The sequence below is a fragment of the Trachinotus anak genome, unplaced genomic scaffold (genome assembly GCF_046630095.1).
Source record: "Trachinotus anak isolate AG129_WGS33_773 ecotype Australia unplaced genomic scaffold, CSIRO_AGI_Tana_v1 ptg000010l, whole genome shotgun sequence".
Lineage (NCBI taxonomy): Eukaryota > Metazoa > Chordata > Actinopteri > Carangiformes > Carangidae > Trachinotus > Trachinotus anak.
Genome location: NW_027273861.1, coordinates 29,510,001 through 29,525,510, shown reverse-complemented (window position 1 = coordinate 29,525,510; position 15,510 = coordinate 29,510,001). Strand labels below are relative to the sequence as shown.

The 15,510-nt window shown below is 46.1% G+C and overlaps 1 protein-coding gene across 7 annotated transcripts in view; it reads left to right on the top strand.

Moving 5' to 3' along the window:
* The window catches only part of nfia (nuclear factor I/A), a 157,521-nt gene that overhangs the window by 50,574 nt on the left and 91,437 nt on the right, over positions 1 to 15,510 (top strand). For 5 of the 7 annotated variants that reach the window (XM_071486640.1, XM_071486641.1, XM_071486639.1 and 2 more), the window contains one exon: positions 11,084 to 11,612. In XM_071486640.1, the coding sequence (XP_071342741.1) occupies positions 11,084 to 11,612 (529 nt within the window). Of the gene's footprint in view, positions 1 to 716; positions 2,474 to 11,083; positions 11,613 to 15,510 lie in introns of those variants that run through there. The other 2 variants (XM_071486642.1, XM_071486645.1) reach the window with 1 other exon arrangement.

Genomic DNA, 15,510 nt, shown 5'->3' with positions numbered 1-15,510 from the left:
TAAATGGATATTTTTACTTTGACAGTTTGTCTACTTTTCATATTTATACTTTTACCTCCAGTACAGCTAGATAATATTCTTTATAATACACACAAAATACAGAACTTAAAGCAGCATTTAACAGCTTTTCCTCCTGTTAACAGGCCTGAACACTTTGTTCCACTGCTGCCTTTTTACACAACTGTTGTTTAAATTCAGGTTCAGAAGTTTATTCTCATTTCTAATTGAAATAAGATCGAGTTGCTTCAGGACCAGAGAATAAAAATGGACAAAATGTCAAACCAAAAATAAAACTGCTGCATCACAACCTGAGTGCAATAAAAAAAAATCAGAGTATGTTCATGTAAATAAAGTTAAAATATTAGACTGAAGAAAAGTAAAAAGATAAACACCACTTCAACAATGACCCCCCCCCCCCAACCAACCTGCTGTTTACACATCAATCTGTGAGTCATTATATGATCTCATATCATAAAACAGCAGATCATAAAACAATAAACCAAACAATATAACAGAGTTCAGGAGGTCACAGAGCTGCACCTTTACATAAGACTGTTACTGAGCTGATTGGCAATTTCTCAATATGATCTCACATGTGCCTCATTCATATTATATAAGAGTGTGAGTGTGTGTGTTATGTAAAAAATGATTTGGACTGAATTATGCTCCAACAGCCTCAAAAAGTTCACAATAATAATAATAATAATAATAATAATAATAATAATAATAATAATAAAACAGGTCAGCGCGGGAGGCCCGTGGTTTAAAGAGTAATTAAAGTGTCTCCCTGCGGTGAGTGGATCCTGTCAGACCCTCATGGATCACATGGATCTCCTCCCCACACTCCGGCAGCTTCTTGTTGACTCCGCTGAAGCGGCTGCTGGTGTGAGAGAGACGGACACGGCCGCTGTAACGTGTCTGTGGCCGGATTAGAGGCTGTTTGAGGCCGCCTGCGGAGCTGCGGAGCGGACTCGGACTTGATTTAGCGCAGGGAGAAGCGGCGGGTTAGGATCCAGAGTTGTGCAGAAACAGGCTGGAGTTCGGTGGAGCCTGAACTTCAAGACTCCCCGCAGAGCCAGACTCCGCTGCGGGTCGTTGGATTTATCCCGCTTCCTCCTCCTTCATGCGTAAACTAGCTATCAAACCCAAAGGTGGTTTCCCGCCGCCACGGGACTCCTGTGAGTTTGTTTTATTTGGTCAGAGAATCCGAGCCGCGGTGAAACTTCCATCTCAGCTAATCTAATCAATACCGATCAATACGTCCTCAGCCTGATCAGTTTCATCTCAATATCCTCCTGAGCGGCGGGGTCCGTGCAGGAGAACTCTGCTGCACACACACACACACACTCTCACACACACACACACACACACACACACACACACACTCTCACACAGCAGCGGCATCACCGGATTCTACTTGTGAAACTGCGCGCAGCGGATCGATGCTTTCCTTTCTGATCAATAAGCAGAGCGTGTGATCAGTGTCGGCTCTGCAGGGTCAGTGCGCACAGTCCGCGGCCACACACACACACACACCGACGCAGTCCGGCGGCGGAGAGAGCGGAGGTCCCGGTGCTCGGAGCAGACAGGCTGGGCAGAGGAGCGGAGAGGAGGTGGCGCTCGTCTCTGCGTCCGGGACAACACGCCGACTCTCTCTCTCCCTCTCTCTCCTTCACCGTCTCCTCCTGTTGGAGATAAATTAGCGGAAAGCAGCTGTCGGTTGTTTTAGAGGCGAGGCGGCCGTCTGGCAGCTCAGGGATCCCGTTTTGCCTTTTTTCTTTCTTCCTCGTCTGATCTCTTTTCCCGGGACTCCGCCGACACCGCTGCTGCTGCACCGCGCCCTCCGTCCCGAGCACCGAGGAGCCGCACCGCCGCACGCCGGCCACAGCGCACCGCAGGACGGATAGACATGTTGCCGAGGTCCGCCGGTCGCCGCTGCTCCCCGGCGCTTTGAAATGCAGTTTCGGGACGTTCTGGAGATTTGCATCGTCCACCGCCATCACCGGCCGCTCTCGCCTCACCCCCCAGCACCGACACGACACCGGGCTGCCCCGTGACGACTTTTCTCCTTTTCCTTTTCTAACGGGACTTTTCTCTCGCTGCTGGAGATGTTCTTGGTGTCTGGGCTGAAAGTTGTGCGCTCCCCGGCGGAGGGCCTCTAACAGGTCCGGACAGTACATGTAACCCGAGGCGGGGTCAAAGTTCAGCCCTGGTTGGAAATGTGAAAGCGAAGGGGGCAAAAGAGGGCTCTATTACCCCCTCTCTCACTCTGCCTCTCCTTCTTTTTCTGTTCTTTCCTTTTTTCACACACACACAGCCACTACACACGCACACACACAGGCTGGAGTTACAGTAACCACACACACACACACACACACACACACACACACACACACACACACACACACACACACACCTTCCAGGTCTAAGATTAGATCCGACAGATATGTATTCTCCGCTATGTCTAACACAGGTGAGTCTCCTTTAAAACTTTTTATTCTGCTAACGGTGTTTGTTTGCAGCACAGCGGCTCTGAGCTCTCCTCTCCCGGCTCTCCTCTCCTCTCCCGGCTCTCCTCTCCTCTCCCGGCTCTCCTCTCCTGTCCCGGCTCTCCTCTCCTGTCCCGGCTCTCCTCTCCTCTCCCGGCTCTCCTCTCCTGTCCCGGCTCTCCTCTCCTGTCCCGGCTCTCCTCTCCTCTCCCGGCTCTCCTCTCCTCTCCCGGCTCTCCTCTCCCGGCTCTCCTCTCCTCTCCCGGCTCTCCTCTCCTCTCCCGGCTCTCCTCTCCTCTCCCGGCTCTCCTCTCCCGGCTCTCCTGTCCCCTATAGACTGTTGACTGTATGGACTCTATACACTGCTCCCTATAGTCTGCGGGCTGCGGCTCCTCTTCCCACACTTGAACCCGTCCTCCCCGCTGCAGCACATGGCGGACGGCGCCTCCTAAAGTTGCTTTACCCAGATTCCTTCAGCAGGAGCCGGGTTCTCTCTGTTTCAGTCGTGGGTAACTTCTCCGGGACAGACGCGTGTTTGTGTCAGCGGAGCTTCCCTGACAGAGCCCCGGCTCAGGCTCCTGCTGCCCGGGCCAGGCAGACCGCAGCTCCGGCTCGGTGTTCAGGGGGCAGTAGTAGTTTTTAGAGGAGGTGCCCCCACCCACCCCCAGAGATTGAACGCCACAATTCACGAAAAATGTGGATGCGTAAAGTTGCCGGTTATTTCTGTTTTCTTTGCCCCAAAACTTTCCAACTGTGGCCACAGTCCCGACACGGTTTGGGGGGGGGGGGGGGGGGCAGCGGCAGGAGAAGCCTGAACTCACGTTTATAGCTGTGGAAGTTTATGACAGGTTGTTTCTGGGCTCCCTGTGCGGAGGAGGCTTCATACTTGTGCAGAGAGCAGTGGCTTTGTTTGCGCAACCTGACGCAGGGTCGGTGCATCATCGGTTTGTCAGCTGCGGGGCTTCAGAGCCGTCCTGGGCTGCTGGTGTGGCGGAGAGCAGGTTGATCCTGGTCTGTAAAACCACAGTTTTACCTCAGCTCCGCTCCTGCTGCTGCTCAGGCCTCACAGAGGAACCTCAGGCCTGACACAAATATGTGTGTGAACAGAAAGAAAACACGATGTTTGTGTCAGAGGTGACCTGAGGTGACACAGCAGACCTGCAGCCAGCAGAAAAAATCACCAACCAGCTCCAAACAAATGTTATTTTAAACCTGCAGACCACGAACTGATGAGGAAACCCTTCATGATTTTTTATTCCCTGTCTCATCCTAAATTTAAATTAAAGCTTTCTGCTTGTTTTTCTACCAGCAACTTAAATTTGACCCAGTTTTCCTCTTAAAAAAATCCCTTTCTTTATCCCAGGGTTGTGTTCAGGGTCAGAGGTTAAAATAGGATTTACAAGATTCTTTTTCTTTTTTTTGGGTGTGACCACAGGGAGATTTTGTCTCCTCTTGTTGGCAATTACTGTCTTAATCTGCTGAAATTAACTGATACAAATTAAAATTATAAAACAGAACAAATGACATACAATTGATCAAATTAGTTTTCATCCCAGCAAATATTTTAATTGATCAGATTATTAGAAATTAATTTAATTTTTCATCTTGAAATAAAATGAAATGTCATATTTTATTATTTATTACTGAAATACATTTCTTCATCAGAAACAACAGAATTTACTGATATTTAATTGTAATCATTTATAAATCAGGTGATTTATTGATGATGGCTGTGGAACATGTTTCACAGTTTCTCAGGTCTTCAGCTTTTGGTCTGATTTTTGCTGAATTCTAAATTCAGCAGGAAAAAAAATCCTGAGGCGTCTTGATTTTCTGGTTGAAGCTTTAGTCTGTTTTCAGATGCGTTTGAGGACGATGTGACACTGCAGGAACAAACTCAAGCTTTAACGTCTAATCTGATTATCAGGCAGTAAAACCAATAATCAGCAGAGTCCTGACTGACTGTCGACTGACAAATCCTGCTCAGTGAGCTCTGAACAGATGTGTGCTTCTTTTTAAATTCTTTATTTGGCAGACGTTTACTCGCTGCTCATTTTAATGGCTGAGTTTGTTTTTTTCTTGCATTAATTAATTTATGAGATTTTTGATATTTTGCCACCATTGAACACAAGCGTGTGTGTGTCTGTGTGAGCTGCTCGTGTGTGATCCAGTGATGCTCGTCACTGTTTCAGACTCTTTTATTCAACGCCTGCTTGGACCAAACACCTCATTTTTATTTGGCATTAAAAATCACAGATTTAATGATTAATATTTATTAAGTGAATATTGGCCCAAAACATGAGGTAGAGAAACATTAGTATCATAAAAACCTCTCAGCTCTGGTGTGGAGGATTTTGTGTGACTGTAAATTTTTGATTGAAAGAAAAAGCCCAGAGGGGGCGCCCTAAAACAAAATCCACTCTACTTAATAATTTCACTTTTTAAAGATGCTGTTCACCGTGGCCTGTAGGTGGAAGCTTTTGTGACGTTACGACAAACGTATAGATGATAATAAATGACAACCGTAGTGAGAGCAGGAACAAGGTTTGTGTTTTTGTGACGCTGTGCTGAAACAGGATGTTGCTGCAGGTGTCGTTGAAGTTTCCTCTCGTTGGCTATTTCTTTTGGCATTTTGAGTGTTTATTGATTTTAAAGAAAAGTTTTGGGATGATGTCGTGATCACAGGAGCAGAGGAGGAGTCCTGGAAAACGGAGAAAGAAATAAAACTAAGTCTCGTCTTTGAATCTGCTCAGCTCAGCACAGTTTGATGCATTTGTGGCCTAAAAACAAAATCAGGACTTAAAGAAACTGTTAAATCAAACCGTCCACTTATAACCTCCAAAACGCGACCACCAAAACCACAACCACCAGAACCCTGACCAGGGCAGGCCTGGCTCAGGTGTACTCCTGTATGTCTCTGCTGCACATTCTGCTAAAATCTTTGTTTCTCGAGTTCAGATTCTTTAGTTTTACAGGTTTTGGCAGGTGTCTGTCAGAGGGCCGGTGGTTTGGGGCCCTCACAAAAACCTGGTCTGGTTTTGGCCCCAGTATTGGTTCTTTGGTTGAGTTCCTGTTTGCCCGTCTGCAGACGTCTGAATCTTCCTCCTTGGTGTGTTTGCTGTGGTTGAGGCTGCTGCCATCTTTCTCCTCCTCCTCCTCCTCCTCCTCCTCCTCTTCCTCCTCGTCCTCTGTCACCAGCCATTAACGGCGAAGCCTTGGCGGCCTGGTCAGGCCTCGCCGGCGAGCCGCTGAGCCCGAGCGACACGCCGATAATTCCCTCAGTGTGTCGGTGTGGGTGTCAATAGGCTTGGGGGAGGGGGAGGGGGACAGGGAGGATTACCATTATTGCTCCCCTAAATGACTGTTATTCAGGGGCTTGTTGTTACAGGCCTGTTATTTGGAGCCCATTACATCTGTCACCAAGGTGCAGAGGGGGAACGTGTAAGCCTCAGTCCAGCGCTCAGACGCTCAGACTCCCCTCGCAGGTTTAGAAACGCCGATTTCCTCGCAGCGAAACCGCACAAAGAAAGAATGACCCCAAAAGAGAAGAAGAAAGAGCCCCGGGGAGCCGCGTCACACGTCCGCTGCAAAACCTCCACCACCTTTTAACCAGGCGCCTTTCATTCAGCACCGAGGTCTGCAGAAAAACTACCAGGGGGATGAGACCACTTCCACCTGTTTTTAATAAAAGTGAGGCTGAATGACGAGCGGTGTTCCTGACACAGACGCTGCTGCAGCTTTAAGATACAGACAAATTACCCACTAAATAAATTCCAGAAACAAGAGAAAGTCCTGTGGGAACAACACTGGGATTATCTCACACCAACTGGTGGAATTTTTATTTGTATGAAAAAACAGAAACAGACCAGATGTGAGGAGAAGTGAGTCGTTCATGAAGGAGTGCAGAGCTGAAGTCAACACAGCAAAAAAAAACCAAAACATAATTTATTTCAACAGAAGCTGAAAAACCTCATGTTTCTTATAATGAGCCAGAAAACGTCTGTCTGTGGAGATAATTTTAGTTTTCAACACAAATCAATATTTTCTCCTGTAAAGGGTCAGTCCCTCAATTTTAATTTTTATTTCTCTACAGCTGTGATCTGTTGTGTTTTGGCTCCTTATGATCCTGGACACAGGTTTTACATGATTGTGTCTGTTCACAAATTCTCCAACTGTCGTTATGTTTGTTAGTCTGTGATAAAATATTTAAGATAATTAGATTTTTCCAGTAAAATCAGCTTCTATTAATAATTTTCTTGATTCGTTTGAAGCTTTTTTTTTTTTTTTTTTTCAGTCATTTCCAGAACAAGATTCATTATCTGATCAAAAAGGCTGAATTTGATTTTAAGAAACTGAATCAAGTTTTAAAGCTAAAACTAAGAATTAAATGTTTGCAGAGGTGAAGGAGCAGCAGAAAACAAACCTCAACCAAACCAAAAAACAGCCGTTAGTTTGACATAATTTCATGTTTCCACATAAAAAGGCTCCACTCAGTGGTTTTCTGGAATCATTTTCTCGACACAGGAGCAGAAACAGGATTATTTAGTTTCAGAAAACATTCCTGAGTCAAGGGGAAGCTGAGAACAAGAGGGATTATCTCACCCCGCCGGCAGACAAGCACGTTTTTAAGGCTGAATATGAGACCAAGTGACTTGTTAAGTGGGATTTTGTTTGTGGTGGACGGACAGAGTGTGAGAGAGCGGCGGAGGAAACGTTGGCGGAGGACGGTGTGAGCGGGTCAGGAAGCTGAAACGCTGCACTGGGCTGTGAGGAATGTTGGTATGTGGCTCCAACGAACATCCAGAGCCGCCGAGCTGCAGATCCACTGTGGAATGTGTGTGTGTGTGTGTGTGTGTGTGTGTGTGTGTGTGGAGACGAGGCTGAACACATCATCCGTCCAGCAGCCGCTCGTCGTCCTAATAACCACCCGAGGACACACACAAACAGAAACACATCTCACTCGGAGCAGAAACCACAAATAACAAAAGGCGGCGTTCTCGGCCGCCCTGCGGTGAGATCTCAGAGCTCAGAGAGCGGCTGCAGGTTGGCTGCGGAGCTGCTGGAGGCGCTTTTGGAGACAAACCCGTTCGCCTGGACCGTCTCCAAGAAGAAACAATGTGCTGTATTCAGACCCCTTGACAAGGGAGGGTGAACAATGTTATATAAAAAAGAAAAGCAATGCAGCTGGCGCTCTAACGCACAGCCTGTAGATATGGTTTCCTCTTCAGAGTGAGAGCTCCGAGCCCAAGGTTTAATCTCAGACACAAGATTTGACGTAAAGATTTTCTGACACCCCAGCTGCAAAAAACTCCTCCTGAACTTCCTGTATTTAAAAAAAATATTTAACCCAGAACCTCGAACTGAGCCCAGATCATGAAACTGTGTGAAACTTCACACTCAGATGAGTCTGGTGATTTTCTAACAGTCAACATGTGTTGAGTCAAACCGGCTCTGAACTAACAACTGTGTGTGTCACAGTCTGTGTCTCCAGGAACCATTTAAACCTGTTCACATTGGAGACTTACATTCAATCTAGTTGGATTAATCCACCACTGAAAATAGTCCCACACAAATGCTCTATTTCCTCCTATTTGTCTGATGAAAACTGCAGTGAGCAGCTGATTTAAAAAAATGACTGAGCCTATTTTAAAATCTACATGTTTGTGAGGTTGAATGTTTTCAGCAGGAAGCGATGAGCTCAGAGCTGAGAGCCAGAAACTCAGAGAGAAACATACAGCGCCACAAAATCTCACAATCTTTTTTCTTATCGAGACAGTTTTCTCTGTATTGACTCATTAAAATCAGTTTTTTATGGTGAGATGTTTCAGCACAAATCAACTGGTTTCAAATCAACTAGTTTTGCAGAAATAAACAACAGTGCATCAAGAGATTAATTTATTTTGAGACATTTTGAAACGTAGTTAAAATAAGTCAAAAAATCCCAACTTGTTTTTTATCAGTTGAACTGTTTCTAAAACCAGCTCTCGTTGGTCTTTGTACGTGTTTCAGGACTGAACGACCTGAACAGTTCAGTCCACTGACGAACCCCTTGTGAACCCCATGAAACCAGCTGTGACTGTTCTCGATTCTGTCGCAGGTGAAACACATTTAAAATTTTCTCACTCCAACTAGATGCATTTTTCTTTAACTTGTCACAAGGAAACAAGGTTTTTATAGACGTCTGTCTCCACGTGCAAAAATAAAATAAAATAGAATAAAATAAAATTCTTAGTCTGTTTTTAGCTTTCAGCTTCAGTCTGACTCATTTATAAGAATCTGACATTTTTTATCTCCTGTGCAAATGTTTTTGACACGTTAGTGACTCGCTGAGGAGATTTTTGTTGTGTACCTTCATAAAACACTCGCAGCAGTGTGTGTGTGTGTGTGTGTGTGTGTGTGTGTAGCTCATAATATGGTATCCACATGCCACCCCAGTCAGAGGCATTTGCACGTATCAAGATGTGTGAGAGCCTCTTTGATCTATGAATAGTTGAGTTTTTTTTTTTTTCAATACGTGGCTCAGGAGGAGATGGAGGGGGGAGGAGGAGGAGGGGGGAGAGGCTGGAGGCCCTCCTCCCCCCTCCTCCCCGCCCTGCTCTCTAACCCTCTGAGGGGTTTTATCCAAATAAGAAATGTTCCATGAAGATGTTTTGTGTCCGTCTGTGTTTCTGCTCTGCAGGTTGCTCCTGCTCGTTTCTGAGCGATGAAGCTGTTTCTCTGTTCTTCTGTGTTTACGCGAACAAACTGAAATGACAGGTTTTCACTGAGCTGCGCCACCAACCAGCGTCCAACGCCTCAAAACAACTTTCAATGCAAAAAGAAAACAGAGCAAATATGTCCAGGGCTGCAGCAGTGTCTCTACAACCCTCACACTGCACTGCAGCCATGGTTTCCCATTTATTTCCCTTCATTTGAACGTGTCACAGACTTGAACCTGCTCCGTCACAGTGAGCATCAGCCTGATTTCAGTGTTGTCCAATCTGCTGCTGTGAAATAAATGGAAACCAGTGGCTGAGTGAAAATCTCCAGTCACATAAAGGCTCCGTGGTTTGTGGTAAATGAGCTAAAACATGAACAAACTCTGGTGTAAAGCAGCTGCGACTGGAAGCATCATGTCAGCGCCTCCTCTCCAGAGTGTTGAGTGTCCTCAGCTCGGTTCTGTTAAAGCAGCTTCATCAGAGAGAAACGAGCTGAAACCTGTGAGATCATTTCTAAACGTTTCAGCTGCTCGGGGAGGACGAGGCTGAAGCTCGTCAGTCACAGGTTGGACAGGAAGTGTCAGAGCTCAGCTGCTTGTCACACTGTGACAGCATGTGACTGTGTGTTCCTGCTGCAGCAGCTGGAAACCCTGGTGGTGGTTGTTGTTGTTGTTGTTGACTTGTTGTGTTGGTGACTCGCAGCAGCTCAGCTGCTCCTTTTCTTTCTCATGTTCAGGCTCAGCTTGGCCTGGATCCTGGACGGGCTCGGTCTTGTGGTGGTTTTGGGGGCTGGGGAGGGGGGAAGGGGGAGTGGGGTGGGGTTGGTTGGGTGGGTGCGGAGGTGTAACCAACTCTGAACGGGGTCTAATCCACGACATGCCGTCTAACCACATTCCCGCCCTAATAACTGTACAGCTGTGATCAGACAGAAGCCCCATAATGCACCTTTAATCCTGCACATGAGGATCTGAGCTCTGAGCCGCTGTTTCCCTCCGCTTGCCTGCTGGTGGTCGGCCTCCTGGTTGGTTGTTTGTTTGGTGTGTTTCTGGTCGGTTGGTGTGTTTTCTTTTGGGGGGTGGGGGCTGGCTGGCAGACCCCCACAGACCCACATTCCTGCCTGAGAGCCAAGAACGAGGCGAGACAGGCTGAGCTGACACTGAGGAGTCTGTGTGGTTCAGAGAGACCAGAGACCAGAGACTACAGACCTCAGACCAGAGACCTGAGGCTACAGACCAGAGACCAGAGACCAGAGACCAGACAAACTGTTTATCTCCTGTTCTTTGAAACTAATCTGTTTATCGTTTTTTCTCTGTCTTTACTTTGTTAAATTATTTTTTCTTCCTTCCTTTACTTCCTCTTCTTTCTTTTCTTGTTTCCTCTTTTTTTCTTATTTGCTTCTGTTCTTTTTTCCTTCCCTGTGTTCTTGCTACCTTCCCTTTTCCTTCCTTCCTCATGCTTTATTTCCTTGTTTTTCTCCTCTTTTATTTTCTCTGTACTCCCTCCGATTTTTCTTGTCTTGTTTATTTCCTTTCCTCTATATTTTTTCACTTTTTTTTTTAAGAAAACAAGATTTTTAACTTTCTTTAGATTTTTTTTCCCACACGTCTTCAACTCCACCAGTTGAACAATCTTTGTTCTAGTGAAGATCCCAAAGTTTCCAAAGACACAAAATGTGTCTGGTTGAATTTTAGGAAATTTGTCCAAAATGATGCAGAAACACTGAGAAGTTTGATTTGATGTAAAGGTTGATAAAAAGGTGGAGACTGTGGTTTGAATGTTTCAGTTACAGATAAGATGATTATTAGACTTAGAAAAAAAACCCTGTGTTTATGGTTCATTGTTTGATCGCCCTGTTGGTCCCTCACCCTCTCACCGTGTCTCTCCTCTGTCCCTCAGGATGAATTCCATCCTTTCATCGAAGCCCTGCTGCCCCACGTCCGGGCCTTCGCCTACACATGGTTCAACCTGCAGGCTCGCAAGAGGAAGTACTTCAAGAAGCACGAGAAGCGCATGTCCAAGGAGGAGGAGCGCGCCGTGAAGGATGAGCTGCTCAGTGAGAAGCCCGAGGTCAAACAAAAGTGGGCGTCCCGCCTCCTCGCCAAACTGCGCAAGGACATCCGGCCCGAGTTCAGGGAGGACTTTGTGCTGACGGTGACGGGGAAGAAGCCTCCATGCTGCGTGCTGTCCAACCCCGACCAGAAGGGCAAGATGAGGCGGATCGACTGCCTGCGCCAGGCGGACAAAGTGTGGAGGCTGGACCTGGTCATGGTGATTTTATTCAAAGGGATTCCCCTCGAAAGTACTGACGGCGAGAGGCTGGTAAAGTCTCCTCAGTGTTCGAACCCCAGCCTGTGTGTGCAGCCGCATCACATTGGAGTTTCAGTCAAGGAGCTGGATCTGTACCTGGCCTACTTCGTGCACGCAGGTCAGTCCCCGCCCACTTCCTGTTCAGGTGTGAGTGTGTGAGAGTGACGTGATGCTGGTTGTCAGTCGGCAGAGGCTGCAGCTGTGAGCAGCTACAGTGATTAACACACACACACACACACACACACACACATACACACACACACTGGTTTTTATTACATGTCTGGTGCTGCAGGTTTTACTGCTCCCTCTCATCAGATTCTCACCTCAACAATGATTTTAATGATATGACAAAGGAAAATAAGTTTTGATGAATATTGTTCTAAATTTAGTTTGTAGACTTGTATTGATGATTGATGAGAGTCTGACAGATACATGGACTTGATGATATGAGTTTATTACTGATATATTTTTATCAGTGTGTCGCTGCAGCTTGAACCTTCAGTTGAGTTTGTATCTGAATCTCTTCAGGTTTTGCAGGTTTTGGTTTTAGGAGGACAGAGAGCTGCTGGTTAATCCTGATCTATGTTGATTCTAATTCTTCAATTATCAGTAAATAAGCTGAAATCAGCCAGTGCTTGTGTCTGTTGTATCATAGAACTGGAGATGATGAATGTTTTTAAACCAACACACAATACAACCGCCAACAGTGACCCACTTGCTGGTGTCCTGTGAAACTCCTCCGGGAGACGTAGGATTTTATTCCTGGATGTTTGTGTCAGATCAAGAATCAGGAGTGAACTTTTTTATTTTGTGTTGCTGCTGATGAGACGTCAGCTTGACTTGTTTATCTGTCAGTTAGAGGATGTAAATGCAGCTTCCTCTCTGCTCTGTAAAGACGAACCTGTTATCTGCTGCAGACAGCCATAATTTCATCAGCGGTCAGTAAAGCAGAAGTCTGAGGAGGAGGAAACGTCTACTGCCAAGAGCTCCTCACGCCGGCTGCCCTCGGCGAGCGGAGCGGAGCAGGTCTGTGTTTGTGGGTGAAGCTGGCACACCTTTCAGCACGGGAAAAAAAAACACAATTATCTGCGGGGTGATTGCTCAGCACGTTTCCTGATTTCCGACTGATTCCAGGGAAAATGATTTGGCTGGTTGGAATACTTGAGCGTGCAGCAGCGGGCGGTGGCAGAGGCTCGTAGAGGAGATGTTGGCAGGTGGTTTAAATACTTGGCACCGAGCTCGTTCTAAGTTTGTGGAGTTTTCTTGGAAAAGGAGGACGAGCTCCAGAGATGCAGGTAAAATTATCCACCAGGTTGACTCTCAGGGTCGCTGACGTCTCCAGAGTTCATCCTATAGAAGCAGTAGATGACAAGAAACATCACCTCATGGTCTATTTAGTAGCTGTTGAGCTTTCAGTTATGTCTCATGATCATCAGCAGGTGCAAATGTTATGTGAAGATCTCACATCCACAGTTCTTAGAGGATGAAGATGATAAATCCATCAGCTGATGAAGACCATGTCCTGTTTCTGAAAGTTCCAGAACAAATACAAGATGGTTCTTCATTCATGCAGCGACCTGCGACTTTCGCTCTTGTTAAAGATTCTCAGCCTCTCCTCTGATTGGCCGACTGTTTTCTGAGTGATCCAATAAAAATATAGCAGATTTCAGGTAAACACTCAGAGAAACCAACTGGGACTTGGAGCCTGACTGAGAGCAGTGACTGCTTTGTTGTGACATCACAAAGTTGCAGAAGTCCTGACGGCTGGTTTTAAGGCTCAGTTTCTGAATACAGGCTGTGTGCATTTCTCTGTGGACTGAGGCTTTGATACTTTCACAGTATTAATATAGAACCTAGATCTACTTTATAATCGCAAACACATGGACATCTACCTTTAGACTGTGTGGAGCTTTAAAGATTTTTCACAGACTCTAATAACGTGCTGTCACGAGATATTTGAGGAAGAAATTAGTTTTCTATGGAAGGTTTTCCTTCATGTTTTTGTGGAGGTGAAGCCTCAGCTGTGACCCGTCAGCAGACACAAACACTGAGCCGAGCCTTCTGGAAACATCTCCGACCCTGAACCTTAATTACAATCATTTCCTCTGGCAGAGTAAAGCCTCTATGAGCCCAAAGACTGCTCCCATTCTGCTCCTCTGGGTCCAGATAGACTCTCAGCGCTGGTCTGTGTGTTTTCACTCTGCGGTCGCAGTAATCAGCTGTGTGCAGGTTCACACTGAGCTCCTTCAGTCCGGGGGAAAACGCTGCTGCAGCCGCTGCTGCTCTGTGGGTTTATTTAGAGGTGGACGTGCAGCCCGGGGTCTTTCAGCTTCGGGGTAAAAACTCTGATCACTGACGTGAAGTTGGAAACTCAGCGAGGGTTAGTTTAGTTTGAATAAATTAACTTACACCAGTCGCTGGTTGTGGTCGGAGACACAGAGGGGGCTCATTTGTGGTGAAGACAGTAGCAGTTCTTCTGAATCTGTTTATGTTTGAATTTTCTTTGCTGCTAAATTTAGGTTTTACTTTCAAATGTGCCGCTTTCACCCAGAGCCAGAGTCTCGAGTCTTTTCATGACACAGAGTTGAGGAGTTGGCAGGATTTTGTCTATTTGAACGAGGTGAGAGGGAGAAGGCTGAGGCTGGACGCCCACAGAGCCCCCCCCTACCCCCTCTCCGCTCTCGGTGCAGGAGGATCAGGTTTCGTCCTGCCTCTTATTTAAGGCAGCAGAGCTTTTCTGGAGCAGCGGCGTTGATTAAAAGCCATGTGAAGGCGGGCTGACCTCAGGGCTCGCAGGGCCGGAGGCGGGGTCTGTTGGGGCAGCCCGAGTCGGTAATTAAATTCATCCCCATACCACTGACTCAGGGTGGGGGGGGTGGATAAAGACCAACAGTGTTGCCCTTAGAAACCGCAGCACACTACCAACCATTTATTATTTAACCCTGTGAATGTGCAGCAGCAGAAACAGATTTGAGTCGAGTTTGTTTTCACCTTTGTTTGTGCAGCAGAGACTTAAGACGATCGTCAGACTGTGTTGAAGTTAAAACACTAAACACTTGGTGTCAGATATATTATATTATATATTCATCATATTCATGAAATATTCAACAACTAAAGCTAAGTTTGGAGAAAAAAAATGCCTCATGGTTCAGTTTTCCAGTATCACGACACAGTTTTTTAATTTCTAATACAAATAGTTATTTTTTTGTATTTTTATAATGTCACATTTTGTCAGATTCATGAGTGTTGTTCTAAATCTAAAGGCCTGAGGTTTTGTCCCACTCGTCTCTCACATGATAAATGATCATTAGATGGAGACTGTTCGTTGGACTTGAAGCTGCTGCAAACTGAACTCGGACTTTGTCTCAGTCTCTGCTGAGCTGAAGTGGTCTCGACCGCGCTGACACAGGTCGTAGAGTCTGTACAGGACCAGACTGTTTTTATTTGATCTATTCACTTTATCTGTAACTGTTTCATCACAATATTGATCAATATCTCAAAACACTGTAAAAGTGTGTGCAGAGGATTCATTTACACTCCGAACAGGAAGCAGTGATGTGGAAATTTTCAGAGTTAAAAGTGACTGAAAAGTGTTTTTGTCTTCAACGGTGTAAAAAGTCTCTTCCTCTCTTTCTATTACTGAGTCAGAGAATAAAAATCACCTTCATCTTCTCTAATGTGACAAAGAATCAGGACCAAACTTCATGTAGAATCTCAGTCATTTAATCCTGTTATTGAATCTGAAGACGTGAACTGAAGAAACTGAAGCTTTGCTGCAGTTTGAACTGAGGTTCAGTGTCTCTGCCACAGCTGGAACCACAGTAAACAGCTGGACAGGAAGTGACTGCTGGGTCTGCAACAGGTGGAGCTTTTCAAATTAACAGACTTTCACTCACTGCAGTCGACCATGAAAACACACACACACACACACACACAGGCAGCAAACCCTCCATTCATAGGTCTGAGCATTTGCTGTGAGCCTGGTGTGTGCGTGTGTGTGTTCACTCAGCGTCCTC